The sequence below is a fragment of the Parasteatoda tepidariorum genome, chromosome 3, assembly GCF_982258835.1.
Source record: "Parasteatoda tepidariorum strain Cologne lab strain chromosome 3, Ptep-v5.0, whole genome shotgun sequence".
Taxonomy (NCBI): domain Eukaryota; kingdom Metazoa; phylum Arthropoda; class Arachnida; order Araneae; family Theridiidae; genus Parasteatoda; species Parasteatoda tepidariorum.
The window spans coordinates 65,487,371-65,506,869 of NC_141757.1; the positions used below are offsets into that span (position 1 = coordinate 65,487,371).

Sequence of the window (19,499 nt, forward strand, 5' to 3'; positions counted from 1 at the left end):
ATTAAAACACACGCATTAAAAACTTTACATTTATGCATCAAGCTTAACGCGAAAGAGTAGTAATTCACAACATCATTTTTCACTTATACACCTTCTTTGTGTAACATTCTGAAAGCGTAATTAGATACAAGTTACTATGCATCAGATTCAAGGCATAGATTTATTAAATTTAATAGCCATTACTCTTTGTTTATGTTTTTATAGGGTTTTCATGGTCATGGATCAATTACTCACTTGGCTTTTGTTTCTTTATTTGATGAATTAAAACTTTTTCTAAGTCTAAAATAATCAATGAAGTGTGTATTTGAATTTTTTAAAATTTCACTTAAGCTAATTAATTAGGAATAGACTGGGGTCTAAAATAGTAAATGCATATTTTTCGAAGAAAATTACAATGATTAGAAATTTAATGAGCCAATTACTGTATATAATAGTTAGTTATTTAATTCTAAGTAGTATGTTTTCTTTGGTGCACTGTAATTTCAAAATTAAAATAAGTCTAAAATACAGCTTTTCACTTTCCATATTTGAAAGGGCACCAACCAGACTACTTGGCAGAATCAATCAAGCTTTTTAACAAGAAAGCTCAGCTGTCAAAATATGAAATTATTATGCAGCTTAAGTGGAAAGTTGAGTTGCCATCGAAAAAACTTAATTAAGTTCTCTAAGTTAAAAAACAAAAATTATTCTCCTAACAACTAATATATATATTGCCTCAATACATGAATGACAATTAAATTACTATGAAATTCTAAAAAGTATTGTAAGTCAGTAGTTTTAATATGTTTATGTTGACACCTTGAAGGCAAAGGGAAAAAAATTATAAAATTTCAAAATTCTAATTTATGGCTATGAAAGATTAAAGATTAATTTTTCTATAATTTCAGTCGTACATATAGGGAAATAATCATTAACTTTCTTCCGTTCTGATGAAATATATTTCCCTCCTATGTATTTCCAAAAATGTTTAGGAAAAGAGACATGGGCATTCAAAAAGTTTTACTTTTTTTAAGAAATTAGTTGTTCTAGGTGAGTGTTTCCCAAAGTGTGGTACGTGAACCTCCAGCGGTATGGGAACAGTTTAGCGGGGTTACGCGTTCTTATGCGAAATATCTTGCAACAAATGAAAATTTCAAAAAATTTTATTTAAAAACAAAGCTAGCCATGAAAATTTACAATTACGTATTTTTCTATTGGCTATTTTTTGCAGAATTAGCAGTTAATAATTAGTGGTGTCAACAGCCAGTTGTGATTTTTAACTCTTGTGCAAGTTTTTATAGTAAAAAATGCATTCATTTTTTTTTATCAGTGGTACACAGCATTGTGAAAAATTTAGAAAGGGTACACAAAAGTAATAAGTTTGGGAAACACTGCTCTAGGTAGCTATAAAACATACTACATAACCATAACTTCCCATTACCCATTCCTTTTTGCTATATATAGAAACACGTGATGCAACTTGTGATCAAAGAGGGAAGAATGGCCAAAACTTGAGTCAAAATAAAGCCACAATTAATCTAATTGCAATAAAAAAGGTGATAACATTCAATGCCTTTTTTTTAAAAAACGAAGTTTTTATATAGAATTATTTTTGAAATCTTATTTCTAATCAGATCAGATCAAAGAAAATCCTCAAATTTAAAAATAAGTTTTATACATCAGTTGGTAATTGCAGATTTGACTTGGAACTTTTCAAGTACATAATATTTTGAATATTTGTGTTTTTATAATAAATTAATAATTTGTACATTTGAAACTAATCTAACACATATTTGGTAGTTTATTACAATAAATTAACAATATACAATTTTCATCTTGAAATGTTACCAAGAAGTTTTTCACTTATGGCAATCTTTCATATATATGCCTTTTTTTTAGTGAAATCTCTTATTTCTAACAATAAAACAAAATCCTTCTAGAAACCATATCTATTATTGAAAAAAAAAGCACACACACTGAAAGCTTTTAAATAAAAACTAAGAAATAAGGAAAGGTGAGGATTTATAAATGCAAATAACAATTTGTATCACTAGTAGAGAGGAAATTTAAGTCTATGAGTCTAAAAAATTAAACTAGCTTTTTTTATTATTTAAACACACACCTGCAATTTTCGGAAAGGATACTAAGCCTTCACAAGCTTTATGAAGCAAAGGTATATGCTGCTTATTTTCAACTGCATAACCATAATCCTTTAGTTCTTTACTAACTGTCATCAAATTTAAGTAATCATTAGCAAATATCAGTTTTTCTCGAAGAACAATTGGATTCAACCACAAAGTATTGTCAAGACAAAGAACAATCTAGAACAAAACCAAAAACAAATTTAATTTAAAGACATGGAAAATATATTAAAAGTTTTATATTACAACAAACTTACATTAGAAAAAAGATATAAATATTCTCTTTAAGTTGCCTTTTATATAACAAAAAATTACTTTTGATAAAAAAAAATTATATAGTTCTATCTATTTAACTATCTACTACAAGGAATAACCAACAAAATTTTAGCTAATTTTGTGTTTTCATAATAAAACAAACATTTTGTTTGAAAAAAAGAGAGATTAAACTAAAAACTTTTTTGCTAAATTTTATAACATTGAAAAATAATACAAGGCTTATAGCTGCCAAAAAAATTAATTAATAAAGAATAAATAAACAAAAACAGGCTTTGTTGGAGGTCAAAGAAAAAAATCTAATCATTTTTCATAAAATCAATACAATTATTGAAATAATATAGAACAGCAGACTACTTATAAAAAAAGCAAACAACAAACTAAAAGAAAATATAATTAGCTGTATTAAAGTACAATAAATATACATTTGCTCCTAAAAATTATAAAATATCTGTTTTTAATTTTAAAATTACTTTGCTTAGAACAGAAAGTTTTAACAGTTTTCAGTATAATTTTAAATGGTGTACTGAACAACTTATACCATAGTTTGAGATCAATAGATATTAAATTTTAAGCGCTATTGCATTACATAAAATAACCAGTCTCAGTTAATACTCTCAAAACTAATATTTAATTTAGATTTATAAATCAGTTCAAGATTTTCTTTATCAGATAAGTAGATTCTTATTGATCTTAACACAAAAGCACAGTGAATATGAAATTTAACTTTTTTAAACAAAAGTAATTTAGTGAATGATATCCTAATTTGCCATTTAGAAAATTCTATAAAATGAATACTTCACTGTTGATTAAAATTGTAGATTTTTAAAAATTATAAAAAAGACAAATCAACAATTTTTCTAGTATTAATTTATAAAAAAATGTTTCCTGCGTAAATTAACAAAAAAATAACAATCTTTTGCATATATATGCACAAAAATAACAATGTTTTTGTCCATTAAAAAAAATCGTAAACTGAAGGGGAAAAAATAATTATGTTTTAAAACAGAAATGTATGCAATTTACTTTTCCGTGAACTTCCTTTCCAAAGATCATTTTATGGATAAAGTGTGATGCTTGAAAATTCCAATCTAAACACGAATCTGGAGGCGTCATACCACATAAATATACTTCAGCAGCTACAGGAGCAGGCAAATCTAAATCTCTAACATAATACAACTGGCAGTTAGTATAAGTTTTGACCCATCCTTCATCTTGAAATCCAAACGTTATCTCTTTTGGTGATTCAGTAATATCTAAAACCTGAAATGAGGATTTTGCAATGCAAAAATTAAATTAAATCAGATTTAAAAATATACAACACAGTTACAGTCATCAAAAAATGTTCATACACACAATATTTTGAAAAATTGATGTAGCAAAATGCAATAAATTATTGCAATTTACGAAAAAAAATGAAAATATATTTAAAAAAAAAAAATCACCACTAAGCTTAAAATATTAAAAAATATGATTGAGAGTAGTCTTTTTAAAATTTTAACTATTTAATACTTGAAACAACAGTACAAATAATTTCACAAAAACAAAATTTTAATTTTTTAAACTACAATATAATTTATGCTTGCCTATTTGAAATTTTAAGTTTTACTTAATCTTATATATTCTTAAAATATATTCAAAATATTTTCACTTTTTACTGAAGATCAATTTTTAGATTTTCCTCTCTTTTTAGTAATTTTTTTACACACCAAATAATTTTAATAAGTATATTTCAAACATCAAATTATATCCATTTCATATTACATAAATTTATTAGTTATTTATACACAGAACAGTACAGAATACAACTTAATTACAACAAATTTTTTTTTTTCTAATGATGTTATTAGGTTGTGACATTAACTGTATAATTTACAAATCATTTTTAGTATTATAATCAATGACCAATGAGATTTCAATGCACATTTTCATCATTTTACAAAATCAAAGTAAAATATATAAATGAAAAATCTGAATTATTAACATTTATGTTCTTTTCACATATTTTTGAAGAAAAAAAAACATACCAGAGAGATAATTTTAATAAATATTCACAATAACATGTTGAGTTTTAAAAATAGTGATGTAGAATTTAAAAAATTTTAACAATCAAATTGCACCTTGAAAATTTTAATTTAAAAAAAAGAAGAGAGAAATTATCATTACCTTAACTCGGTAAAAAAGCTTATTTTTATCTTCAAGAACATATTGTTCACCAATCTTAACAGAGTTCACTTTTATTTGATTTTCTTCCATAGAATAAAATTTTTTCAACGTGAACCCGATTTTGGCATATGTAGCACTCATTGACACATGTTTGGGGTTTTCTTCACTGGGTGATATATACTTCAAAAGTCTGACATAGTAATGGGTGGCATCAAACACATGAGTTATTAGACATTGAATGTCACCTTCTTTAGGAATAATTGAAGGCCTATCAGCAACAGAATCAATATGATGTCGTGATTCACAATTAGATACACCACATTTACCATATGCTTTAAAATTAGAACATAGAGATACATCTGAGCTTTTCAAAATCTAAAAATAGAAATGTTTTTTAAAAGCATGATATTAATTTATGTCTAAAAATCTTACAAGTAAAATAATAAGGAGAGCTTTGCTTCATAAAAAATAAAGTTAGAAATATGTTTAATTTCTTAAATGTACACTTAGTTTCTCGATATAAAGAAAATTGATATGTAAACACACATTAACTCCACACCATTAAAACCAATGTAAACACTATTAAAACTACAGATAAAAGAAATCAATACATTTTAGTTTACACATAAAAGCAATTTGCCATTAAAGCAATTTATATTACATTTGCCATTAAAGCAATTTATATTACACATGTCAAAAAATAATTTTGCTTTAATGAGTTTTTTAAATTAACCACGGTGATTATAACCCCAGAAAAATTACTATAGTGAAATTTTAACATTTATATGTATGTTTTGACAAATTAAAACATTTATTAAATAAAATAATTGATATTTTTATGGAGAAAAAAAATTAAAATTAAAATTGCAATTTAATTTATATTAAACTATAATAATTTGTATTATAATTTAAGAAACATCTAAACATGTCTTTTTATCATTATTTCTTTTAGAAATATTTGAATTTTTTGTTATACCTAAGAGAATTAAAAAAAAATTTCACACATAAGCTTTTTTGCTAATTGGTGAATACAATTTGAGCTGCAATTTTCAAATAAATAGTTATAATGTTAATCAAGGTATAAACACATTTACGTACCTGGCTCTTCATCCTCAAATTTAAGCAATTAAAAACTAATTATTTAATTCCCCTGGTGTTTAAAAGGGTACTAATTAATAAAGAGCAATATTTAACCAAGTTCTACGAAAAAATTGAGAATAAGTTTTTAGGTAAAAAAAATAAATACATATTTTAAAAGACAGATATGAATACAATTTATCAAAAAATTACTTTTAAATCTATATCTAGGAGCAATATTTAAAACTGAGAGTAAAATAAAAAGTAGTTAAGTTCTGAAAAGAGAGACGCATCTATATAACATCTCTGAAAGCTACATTTATAGAAAATATGGTAGAATTGTTTGATATACTAATAAAACTAGGTTTAAGAATGCAGTTTTTATTCTTTACTTCAGTAGCAATTCATAAACTTTTCACTTAACATTATAACACAGCAAAAACATTACAATATTTGGTATGAATTATAAAAACTATTTTTTAAAGAAAAAAAAAAACTATTTTTTTGAATTTCGATTTTAAAGTTTCATAGACATCAGGATGAGTATCAGAGGAAATCATAAGCACCCTAACAGTCAAAAATTCAGACACACAAATTATTTAAATAAAAGTATTTAAATGGCTGTTACCTTTGGTTGTTTAGAAGCTATAATCTTCAGTTCTTTGGAAACCTCTACACCACTTCGACTGATGATCTTCAATAAAGCTGCAGCTTGATAAGAGCATTCTTGAGATATAAGAATATGAACACTGCAATCTGATTTGTAGTCCTTAAAAAATTAAAATTATTTAACTTATTCAATTGTACACGGAAAACAGAATACAACAATCAACACTTCTAACTATTGATACATAATTTTCCTCCTTTTCTGCAAATCGTGTTATATTTATGAAAAAATAAAATATATAATACATATATGTTTCATGGAGCAAAGTAATAGATAATAAAGTGCTTTTTAAATGATTTCCTTTAACTAAACATGTGGTGGGGAAAAAAAACTTATCTAAAAAGGTAAAGCACCTGTGCAACAGCCAGTTATGAGCCAGGAGGGCCATGGAGACTAAGGTTCCACACTTTGGTGACCAACGGCACCAAAGGTTGTTGTAATACGGCCAGCAGTGAGCACAGGCCGCATTTACTTCCCAGATAAGCTAGCAATAATTTCAATTAAAGCTGGGCGAGCTTCAAGTCGTGGGGATCAAACCTCAGTTCATCACAATGTTTATCTTAACCACTGAACCATTGTGATTCCAATTAATATATCTATTTCCATTAATTTTTTATTTAAAAAGTGAGTTCAAATGTTAGTTGCCTGTTATATTTACACAACTTATTAGTAAATTCCTAGTTAGACATATTTCAGTATACATTGTATATATAGTAATTCTAGTATACAAAGAAGTATTTTTCTAGTTCATATAATAAATGTCAAATGATTCTTAACACATAAATGATAGAAATTTTCTGCTTAAAGGAAAGAAACATCTAAAAATAAGCTCTGTTGTTAAGTAATTAAAAGTTTAAATTTATTTAGGGTTCCCTGTCATGAGCATTGCCAGTAAGTCACGAAAATATTTTAAATTTGTGTTTTGAGCACCATCTATGGGTAATAGGGATAATTGTATAGTACATTAAATAAAATTTCTTAAGCAGATCAGCAGTGACTTTATATTTGCTGGTAGCCCTCTATGATTAATCATCATTATTAGGTTTTTTAACATTCTATGGAGGCGGTGAATGCATTAAGTAATCTCAACAATAAAATATCTTAAATTTCAATTACTGGTTCCAATAATTATAGTATTATAAAGTTTTACTCTTTTGGAACAAATTATATAAAAGCAGCTAAACATATGCAATTAGGGCACCATCTAATTTAAGAGCAATATATAAGTGTGTGATATAAAATGGTACTTTTACATACTGTTGTAGTGGAGCTTTCAACAACACAGCCAAATCGGTTTCCAAACTGTGAACGGGATAATTCAGGAATGTCATAATGAATGAGATGGTTAGCATTACTAACAGGCATATCAATCAAAGCTGCATCAGTAATAACTAAACAATTAGGTACAGATGAGAACTGAACAGATTTCCAATCTTTAATAACCTCTGCAAAAAAGTATCAAAAGCCAGTATGTTAATTTTTTTCACAACCTTTATGAAATTTAAACCAGTTAAACAGAAAGGAAAAATTAGTTATAGGCTTTTCAGATTATTGTTTTATTCTTATATTTTATAACCGTCGTTGAACAGCCGACCCAATTTTTTGGGTTTATGATTACTAATGTTCAACTCTGTAGCCTTGTAATTTTGATCAGGTTGTACACAGAGATAGGCAATTACATTTTTTTTAAATAAAGGTTAAATTTTAACTTTCAAAAATTTTAAAATAAAACATTTTCTAAGTTAAAGTTTATTTTAAGGTAACAACATTTGGATTTGTAGACTGTTATTGAATGTAGTAATTTATGCCTAAGCAATTGCAATTATAAATTTTTTTTCTCCAAATTTTTAAGATTTCCTTTAAATTTACTTTGTAAATAAATTTAATTTTTTTCATATAGCTAACAAGCACAAATATCAAAATCTTCAGAAAATTGAAATTGCTAATTTATAAATTAAATATACAAGTCAAACCATTCCCTTCTCATAAAAAAATAATTCTTATAGTATTTCCATTAAACTTTTTAATTACATTAGTGATAAAATTATAATTTCTTAAAGAGCACATTTCAATGAAAACAATTGTATATTTTTCAGATTTAAGAAAACACTTTAACTTAAAAACACTTTAAGAAAACTTCTTTAAGAAAGAACATGAACAAAAATTTGAAATTGAACTTTAGATAATAGTAAGAGTAAACTTTTACTAATAAATGCATTTAATTGGTTTTAAGTGGCCACCTTTTGTAGCACTACAGAGATGCAAACAGTTATTAAATTTTCAGCAATAGGCCACAAGTCTTTTACCTTTGATCTATCTCATCATGCCAAAGCAATTGTTTTAGGGTACAAACTTTTATGCGGTTTAGTGCAGGCCCAAGACTCCGAAATTAACCACACTCTGTAATCCATAGGATTGAGATTTAGTGAGTAGGAATGCCATTCTTCATGTTGGAAATAGTTTGACAAATCAATTGGATCTTTCTTTGTATTACACCTTTTCCTAACTCATCATAATGTAAAATCAAAGTTCGCAGTTATATTATCTCATCATAACGTAAAATCAATGTTCAAGGTTATATTATCTATCCAAAGGAGTAACATACCTTCTATATAACTCATTAAATATTTATTTGAAGAGAAGGATTACAGGGGTAGCAGCAAAGTTTTTTAAAATTTTAGGGTAATTTTAGGAGCTTTTTTCAAAAAATTTTAGGGGTAATATATGATTTTGCTAGGATAAAAACAGATCACACGGTAGTTTATTACATAACAGAAGATTATTACAATTCATCCACACATATCATAAATAATTGCAAGCCATAAAATAAAGCTCTGAAATTTATTAAGTCAAGTAATGAAATCTCTAAAGTGTAAAAATGAAATTTCAACTTTACATATTACCTATCAGAAATTAAGTGCATAATTCAGGAACAGGCAAAAGTGAGAATAAATCAAGAGAAAAAATAAATTAGCACCAACTTGGATTTTTATTTAATTTTTACCTTCTTAATCAAAACTTTATTATTACCCTTTACCTTACTTTATTAAGAAAAACTATTGAGCGATATTATTAGATTTCAAACCAGCAATTTATATTAGAAGTTAGAGAAAAACAAATTAATCATGATCATTTTTCTAATACATTCTTGATATGATTTGTGAGATTCTTTTACTGCCTTCAATAGTGTTGTGGTGATCTTCAACACTCCTCCATTATTTTGAATGGTATCTTTGATTAGTCTAAGAGACATAATAGTATTCTCATGGTGACTCACATTAAGCAATGCTTTATTTATCGAAAACCTCTCTCAGGATCAGAATTCCCATGTGGCAAAATTAAAGCAGTTTTAATTAATGTAGTTAAATTCTTATATCTTAGATTATTGCTTTTTTATTTATATTTAGCCTATAACTCTAATTTTTTAGGAACACCAACAAAATTTTATCAAATTTTTAGGAATTTTAGGGTTTGCACATAGTTTTAGAAATTTTATGAACTTTAGGGGGAATGCGACCCTTGGGATTAATGCAACTAAACTTGTTTCTTCATTTCAATGATATGCAATTTTGAATTATAGATTCATCTAAAAATAGTCTTCATTAACTAGATACATAACTTTTTTCAACATTTTATTTGGTGTAAGGACTTGGGCCAGGTATTTTCTTAAAAACGTTGTGTCCAGCCAACCTACCTTGATTGCCAACGCCAGGTGTAATAGTAACGCCATCATTGGAAACAAAATGGTTTACTTCTACATGTCCGTAATTTTTATCAAGTCTTCTGCATTTATTAGAAATTTTTTCCTTTGATGAGATGATAGCAGAGCAAGAGAGTTCATCATTTTCACTATCTGATGAGGAAGACTCTTCCTTTGGAATAGCATATTCCTCATGGTTAATTATGAAATCATCAACTTTCGTCTCCTGAGTCATTTTCCGTTAGTGTTGAAAATATTCAAGCGCCTCCCTAAGTGTATCTTTACAGTTGTTTTTATTCTGAAACATGATTATTCAATAGAAGAGATTTCCAATGCATAAGTTTACATCAGTGCTGCCCGTCTTGCTATTTGGGAGGATTTGCAAAATAAAAATCCTGTGTTCTGATGACGCCATGGAAGTATTTAGCAAATTGTAGAATTAAGTTTGCACTCCCTTTCAGATCAGTAATTAACATTGTTCTGCCGTGATCTTCTCTGAACTACTCGTCAGCTCCATTCAATAGTAGAAAAACAACAGGATGAAAGATACAATTCCAATTCAAAGTTATGAACGATTCATACTTTATAATTGAATCTTCTTATCAATACCCAAAATTATTAATTTGTAGAACTGACATCATGATTTAAGAAATTTCTACATAACAAAAAGAGAAGAAAAAAAAGTAGAAGAAAGAAATATTTCTCATCCCTTATTAAAATGCAACACATACTTTTAGGAACTGGGTCAAAACGACATAAACACCGCAGTTTTAGGTATAAGTGTCAATAACTAAACATTCATTTAAGTAAGGCTCATAATATTTCCATGGTTTGTGATAGATAGAAAATTAGTAAAAGTCAAAAGTTTTTGTCCAGTTTTGTTTGTAACTTTCTGAGAAAAACGATAACAAAAACGATTTTAGGTCAAAATGACCCACTAAAAGGTTCCACTGTTTTTTGATCACACGAAAAGCTAAAATAAGTCCAAAATAATATTTATCAGGAAAATCAGGACAACTATGAACCCTGCTCTGTATCACTACAGAAGGCCACCACTTTAAAACCAACTGAATTTAGTTATTAGAAAAAGTTTACTCTTACTAAAATTTGTTAATTAATTTATTTTATTTTATTTAAGTTATACGAAAAATTGTTTGTCCAGGTTTTTCCAACATTTAGGATTTCAAAGATTACTAATTCAACATTGAAAAATCTGGATGCATATTTAAATGAGTGATGAACTAGGTTATACTAATATATATAAAGCGGGATAACATGTCAACTAATGTCAAAGAAGAAATTAAGGCTATAAATAATGGATTTTATACAGAAAAAATGAATACAAAGGGAAATTCATAATCTTTTGAAATATAGTGTCTCATAGATAGTAAAACCAAATGAAAAAGTCTAATAATAATTATTTTACAGTTTAAATATTATAAAGAAAGCTATAAATAATAGATTTTATATGGATACAATGAATTAAAAGGAAAATGCATAACCTTTTGAAATATAGTGTTCCATATCATCAGTAACTAAAAAAGATCTTATGCTTTCAAATTTTAAGTGAGAATGGACTTCTAGAGCTGCTTCTTTATCACTGGTGCAAATAATTGTCCTGACAGCGTTTTGCAAAATTTCTAAAAAAGAAAAAATACATAGATAGATTTCTTTTAAAAATCATTTGTTGTAAAAATATCATACAAAGTAAACATTAATTTGACAATATCAATGCAATATGATGCAATTTTATATTACATTAATTCAATAGCATACTTACCCACTAATTTATCATTCTTATTGTCAAAACAAACATGGCCAAACATGGGTATTTGAGCATAAATAGCCCATTCTAAAAATGAAGTAAATAACAAGATAGGATTGTTCATGAATTTTTCCACAAATGCTGATATACTTTTTGTCCATCTCTCAGCACACACAATGATTTGAAGCGAAACAGACAGTGGTACTCTAGATCGAATACTTTCAACAAATGTTAGCATTAATTTTGTTACCTATAAAAAAGAATTAAAATAATAACTAACTTGAAAAAAATATCTCAGCAGGGTTGCAGAAAATTATGAGAGCCTAATATTCCCTAGAACAATTTTTTTTTTGTCAAATTTCCCAAAATTATATAATTTTTTTTAAAAAAAAAAAAAAAAAATAACTTTAAAATATTTCTAAAAATTTGCATTTTGTTATAAAAATTTCACAAAAAAAAAAAAAAAAAAAAAAAAAAACATTAATTTGATGATAAAATTTTTTTTTGAATAAACTAGCATATGCTAAAAATAATAGAAATCAAAGTAGTCAAACCTTCAAGTGAACCTTATAGTGAACCTTCAAGGGATCGAAATTTTGGTTCACTATAACCAAGAGTTCACTATATCCGTTACGTAGGCAATTTAATGTGATCTGCTTTTCTCAACTTGTTTCTGCCATCGAAATTTTTTTCATGAGCAGAAATTATTAATTGCCTATTTTTCCATATGTTACAAACTGCAGATTTGGATAGTTTATATTCCCTGCAAATATCAGCTTGATTGCACCCATTTTCAATTTTTCTGATTATGTCCATTTTTTCATCAATGGAGAACCTTTTACGTTTACTGTTCGCCATAATTAAATTTGAGACAGTTTACAGGATTTTTTTAAACTGAGCTGAGAGCAAAAAGGAGTTGAAATGAGGGCCTTATCAACACATATTAGCGTCCAATCCTTCGACCAATAATGAATAATTCCTCATTCCCTCTGACAGAAAATGCATATTGATTCCACTGACACCTTACAGGTGCATCATCTGGCTGAGTTCATCTGCTTGGTTTGTTTAGGGATGGGAAAATGAGATAAAAGAAGCAAACAAGAAAAAATGCTTATCGCTACATCCCCCTCTATATTTGGTTTTAAAAATCGGTGTATGTATTAATTTTGAAGTAGAAATTTCAAAATTATCACACAAAAAAAATCACCCAAAGACGGAAAAAAGTTCATTATATCCAACTTCCTAACTTTTTTTGTTCACTATATCTACAAAAAATAACATTATACGTGTATAGCAAAGCACGGGATCGAACATTTCGTTCACTATAGTGGGGTTTGTCTGTATATTGAAATAGTAATAATTCACAATTATAATTTGCAAAGCCACCCATTTTTTTTTTAAATTTACAATAAAAAAATTTGAAGCAGTTTTACTTTTATTTAATTTGACCAATCTTTTTTCAGAGCTGCCTGAATTTCCCTCACATTAAAACAACTATTATGCAAATTAAGGCAATCAGTAGTCTGGTTTGATAATTTTTAAATGTGAAAAGGCAGTTGTACATAACTGTGAATTAAAAAAAAGAATACAAAAATATCCCTCAACTGATTTTTAAAAATGAAACACAAAGTAAATTTTACATAGTCATATGTGCTGAGCTTTCTAGGTGAAATTTCGATGATTTAAATCAGTACAGTAGAGAACCAATTATTCCGGATGCTCGGGACCATCGCTATCCCGGATATCTGAATTTCCCGGTTTTCTGGATCGACCAAAAAGTGTCGTTAATCGATGTTTTATCGAACCCGAAGTACATGGAAAAAGTGTAATGCATAAAGTAAGAGAAAAAAGAAAGGTACTCCTAACTTTAAAAAGAAAAAAAAAAATGGCAGAAATATAACATTTAAATTTGCAAGTTTAGACAAGAAAATCAAGTTTAAAAAATACAAAATTCTCATATTTTTTGAAAAAGATTACAATTCCTAAGTTAAATAATATAAACAAAACCAATGATTAAATAACGCAATATATTTCATACCTAATTATACGGGGAGAAACGATAAAATAAAAGGAAAACTTATTAATCTAAATTGAAACACTTGAAAATTGTCGAACCGAAACGATAGTTAAAAAAGGCACTAGCATAAATATTAAAACCCGGAACAAGGCAAGATCAACGGAATTCAAAAAAAAAGGAAAAAAAACCTAATGATAAAATTTATGAATAAAAAGAATTAATTAATTGAGTGCGAAATTTATCGCGAAAAGAAAAAAAATCAAACGTAGTGAAATCAGAAAAACAAAACTGCAATCTGCTTCATAAAATAAACCTATGTTTAAATTAATAAACAATTCTCCTTTTATTTTATTTTTTTTGTTGATAAAAACAAGAGTTTTAATTACAGCAGATGTGATTCCACACCAAGAAAAACTTGCAATTGATACTACACTTCCAAAGAATGAGAATTTATTCAAAAGAAAAAGATTTTATTTTTATTAGTCGATGTCAAATAAATATATTTTTCTCTTTTCTTTTTCTGTTCACTGATATGCATGCAATGCATTTTCCCCACCCCTCTCGTAAATCAAGCAGAAAACGAAATCAGCATGCCACACCCTTGAGTTTGATTGACGGCCTAAAGGAAAAAATAAAACATTTCTCCCTTCCCTGCCTTCAAGGTCACGGAGGAAATGACGTTTCTCTGGGTAAACAGGGGGGGGGGGAATTTCCCCTTCCTTACATTTTCCTCTACTCAACTTCAAGGATGAGTCCAATTTCTGCTTTTTTCGTTCTAGTTTAAAATGGCGGGAAAATCGAGCAAAATTTTTCCCGGTTATCTGGATACCGGTTCCACAAAGGTCCTTCACTGTATTTATCAGCTCCATATAGTTATATTTAACATCTTATTCTACTACATTACTTCTTTTAAGAATTTTAATCAACTAAATTTTCTGCAACTAACTCTTTACAATTGATGTGAGGTACAATTAACTGTTCCATCCTCTAAAATAAAATGACAACATAGAGATATCCACAGCTTTCTCTTTAAAATAGAGAGGATGGAACAGAAATTATAACATCACATCCACTTGTTAAAGTAGTTATCTGAAGAAAAAAAATTAGTTGATCTATAAAAATTTTAAAAGAAAGTAAACATGTAGTCAGAAATCCAAAGCATGTTAATTTAATTTTTTATGGGTGTGAATAAAATTTTAGTGAAAGGTCCTGTTGTGGAAAAGCTACTCAAAAATTTCCAACAAGGTAGCATGCTTGTGAAAATCTTAACAATATTACTGAAATAAAAAAAATAAATGAACGAAAAAAGAGTAATAAATAATGGTTGAAGAAAAAAATTTATTTTAAACTGGGCCTATTTAATATTGTACAGTATTGTGATTCTGATCTAATCAAAGTAAAATGTTTAAGTTAAATAATAACAGAAAAATAAATAGATTTTATAATTATTACAATATGGGATCATGGAATTAGGCAGTTCAATCGTCACTATGTGTACTACCTTATCATATTGGCAATTGTAATCCTGCTATAATAAAATTTGAATTTAAATTTTTTTACATTTTAAAATTATTCAATGAAGAGTTGATTATTCTAAAATTTGGACTCCTGTTTAATCCTAACTTTAATGTGATCCTGAAACTAAAACAAATGAAACATAAAATGTGATAGTAAAACTTCACAAGGAGAATCAGCAGTAGCAATTCCAAAATCTTTAACACAGTAAAGCAAAATCTGTTTTTACATTTTTAAATTAAGACAATATAGCCGTAAACCCAAAGGTTTTACGGCAAAGGTCTACTCCTAAAACCTGTAAAACCTCAGAAATACAGAAAATTTTTCCAAATTATGACAATAAAACTGACTAAAACAGAAAACCTAGCAAGATGTGGTGAAAGTCACATCGTAATAATAGTAATTCAAAAAAATCCATTTTCAAACATGGGGGAAATATGTAGCAATAACTGCTGAAAAAGTAATGGTCAAACCTAATGAATTTAGAATAAAATCATTGTGATTCTTGCAATGTCAAAAAGATATTACACAAATACCCAACTCAGAAAATGTGTCACAATATTATGGTATCAAAAATATTGGGATCTTAAAAACCAAATAGAAATTATTGTAATAATTGCCTAAGCCATGTAGATCTATGATGAAAGTAGTCACAAATCGAGTGCTTCCATTCCAAAAGTAATTACTCAAATGTGCATGTTGTAATACTATTAAACTATTAAAAACATTGAAATTAAAAAAAAAAAATAAAAAAAATTTAGCAATTACTGCTTGAAAAAAAAACACACAAGTAAAATAGAGGAACATAAGAAGAAATTGTCATAAATTAAGTGCCTTGAAGTAAGCAAATACCTGAACGCGTTATTCAAATGCGCATATGGTGAAATAATGTGAAAATCTGGCATAAACAACTGCTAGAAAGCTATTAAAATATCCCGAAAGTTTATGATGAATAAGAAACTTTAAAAAAAGGCTAACTTTAAAATTTTTTTCGAAAATTGTATGCTGTAATAATTTTTTGATAAAAAAATATCAAAACTATAAAAATCACATCAAAGTCAGTTGGAATAATTGAAAAATAATTTTGAAGCATGTTTATTTATGTTGGAATTAAACACATTAAAAAAAATTAATAATTTTGGGTTTTTGATTTTGACCTCTCTATTTAATTACATTAGATATCAAAAATTAAGAATTTTTAAACCTCTGAGCAGCCTGGATTTTTCAGATTTACTATACTATGTTTTCTAAACCAATATTATAGGAAAAAATAATAGCAAAAGTTATTCACAAAATCATAATTTTATGAAATACAGAAACTAATCTTACCTTAGCTCTTTTGCTTATGCCATCAGCAAAAAAAGTGACAATTTTTAGTTTAGATAACGCTCCAAAAGTGCAAAAATATTCATAAACAGCTTGAACTTTCTTCCATGAGGAACACAGTATTATAGCTAGGGGCTGAAAGAAATAACAATATATATATATATATATATGTATTTACACAACACGAATACATGCGCATACCCACACACATTACATATATATATATATACACATTGTGACAGCCTGATCTTAAAATCACATCTCAGGAAAGTAGTAGAAGCAGCCATTTATAGTCAAAAAATTTTCAAAACTGGAATTATTTATATATGCCATTAAATTTTCTTCCGAAAACAGACTTATGACCACTGGATACTGAAATAAAAATTTATTGTCTGTTTCCTTTGAACAAAAATAAGAAGCCCTCAATATGTTTAGTTCTAAGGCAAATAAAGTTTTCTTTCCCTTTTATAATTATTAAGGAATCAATGAAGAGAAGTGACTTTTATTTGTTGCTTAACCTTACTAATAAATTAAAATTGTATCACTTAATATGATTGATATCTTATTTAAAATCTGTATATGTAAGCTAATATTTGATTGCATTTAAACAAGAAAAATTGTGAAATATTATCTTATTACTAATGCGAAATACCTATTAAGTTATTGGAATCAGTCATCTATTAGAATCCAAACTACTGCAATCTGGTTTGAGCGTTATCACATTAAATGCCGTGCACTGTGCGTGTATAAGTATATATATATAGATTACATATGTATATATACACATACATAAACAAACAATAATGTAAGTTCTTATAATAAGAAATAAGAGCCGGGATAGCCTGGTTGGTAAGGCACTGGGCATACGTCCAAGAATTTGTGAGTTCGATCCCCGCCGGCTGAAGACCCCCATGTAGCAAATGGTGACTGATGTAAGCTAAATCTGTTGAGTCGCAAAGTCCTTCATGTTCTCGTAATAAATCAATACCTCTGGGAGTACTGATCCTTGTCTTCTGGATTGGTTCAAAATTACAAGGCTACAGAGTTGAAAATTAGTAATCGTAAACTCAAAACTGGGTCAGCTGTTCAACGACGGATATAAAATATAAAAGAAAAGAAAAAAAAACAGTAATTATTTAGTACATACTCCTTTTCCTTTAGGTATTTTACTATAAAAGAACCCATCGGTCATATTTGATACAAGTGGCAGAAGATAACCAACAGTTTTTCCAGAATGTGGTGGTGCAATAGCAGCTAAATTACGTGATCTATTCATTGAAGGCCAAACAACAGACTGTATAGAAGATGGACCATAGAAATTTATAGTTTCAAGAATCTAAAATGAAAGTAAAAAAAAAATTTCGTTCACAACATTTGAAGGAAAAATTACTGAAAGCAAATTTTAATCGTGATAGTACATTCAAGAATGTTAGTTAGAACATATAGAAGATAAAATAAACTGCCTGAATTAATTTTTAAATATGCTTGGTTCAATACTGATGTACAGGAAAACAATAATAATGAATTGCAAGAAAGTTTGATAGTTAGTTGATAATAGGTTACAGGCTAATCTGATTACATTTTTTTAAAAATGACACTTTTATCAAAGATCTTAAAAAATGTAACTTAATATTGCTAAGAATTTAAACTGGAAGTTTCTGAGCAAAGTCTTAATTAAAATGAATTAAATTTATATTTATGCACATTTAAAAAGTACTACTTTTATAGAAATTGTTGTAATAAAATTTCAATATGATTGCATTTGTAGTAAGAATTTTTAAAAAGATAATGTTATGTTTAAAAGTGTATCATCTTATGCAAAGTATTAAACTATTTAAAAAAAAAAAACTTTATAGGGGTGTTAAAATGGTTTCACTTTCCTTAAATAATAAGTATTTTTAGTTTGAAGTTCATGATTATTTTAAAATTATTATATCTGTACATATAGTATTGAAGAGAAAATTTTTTATTTTTGCAAACAATTATTTATTTAATAACAAACACTAATGCAAGCATATTAGATTTAAATAATTACATTTCGAATATTAGAAAATATTTTACATTATGTACACTAAAAAATAAACTTAAAAAATAATTTATAACAATAAAATGACGAGTTAGTGCTGTGTAAGTGTCTCTTTTATAACGCCAGAACTGTTAGTGCTATCGTCCTGAAATTTGGACAGTATTCGAAAAGGGTCATTTAAGCCCACATTTCTAAAAATGGAAAAAGTGGAATTTTCTTATTGGGCCACTTACAACTGACCACTGATGTAAATTTAACTGTACTTTCAAATAATTTCAGTGAAGTTTGCCAGCTTATAGGTGTCATTAATGAAGAAAAAAGAGTTTATTACACATTCTTTAATATTTGTTTCTTATTCATTATGTCAGATAAACTTAATGTTCAATACTTGAATATCCATAGGCAAACTAAATCATATATTAGTATTTCAAAAATTTATTTGAAACCTGTTGTGTGTTTTGTTTACAGTTGCACTTTTAAAATGCATTTATATAAAACTAAGTAAAATAATTTAAAATCAACGGTACTTTAATTTAAAAAAATGTCTACTAAAAGTAAAATTAATGAAAAAATTATATTAAATGATAAAAATTTTTAGTGTCAATGATGATTAATTAATTAGATAAGAGGTTCTAATTGAAATAAAAAAAATAATCAGTATACTAAAAAGCAGAAATAATGAAGGAAATATACTTATTCCTTTAGAAAACCATAAAAAAAAAAGCTGCTTACTAAAAAAAAGCCAAAATTAATGGAGAAATGTTATGAGTTCTTTTAAGAGAAACGTAAAAAATTTCCAAATTATTATTGATGCCAATGATGCTTATTTAATTTAGATAATGAGTAT

The 19,499-nt window shown here is 27.1% G+C and overlaps 1 protein-coding gene across 1 annotated transcript in view; it reads right to left on the reverse strand.

The window, feature by feature from the left end:
* The window catches only part of LOC107441964 (putative ATP-dependent RNA helicase TDRD12), a 75,218-nt gene that overhangs the window by 12,182 nt on the left and 43,537 nt on the right, over positions 1-19,499 (reverse strand). Inside the window, 11 exon segments of the mRNA XM_087160136.1 lie at positions 2,102-2,300; positions 3,420-3,656; positions 4,560-4,934; positions 6,265-6,405; positions 7,561-7,748; positions 11,506-11,643; positions 11,784-12,018; positions 14,762-14,817; positions 14,820-14,874; positions 16,630-16,761; positions 17,774-17,962. Of these exon segments, the coding sequence (XP_087016262.1) occupies positions 2,102-2,300; positions 3,420-3,656; positions 4,560-4,934; positions 6,265-6,405; positions 7,561-7,748; positions 11,506-11,643; positions 11,784-12,018; positions 14,762-14,817; positions 14,820-14,874; positions 16,630-16,761; positions 17,774-17,962 (1,945 nt within the window).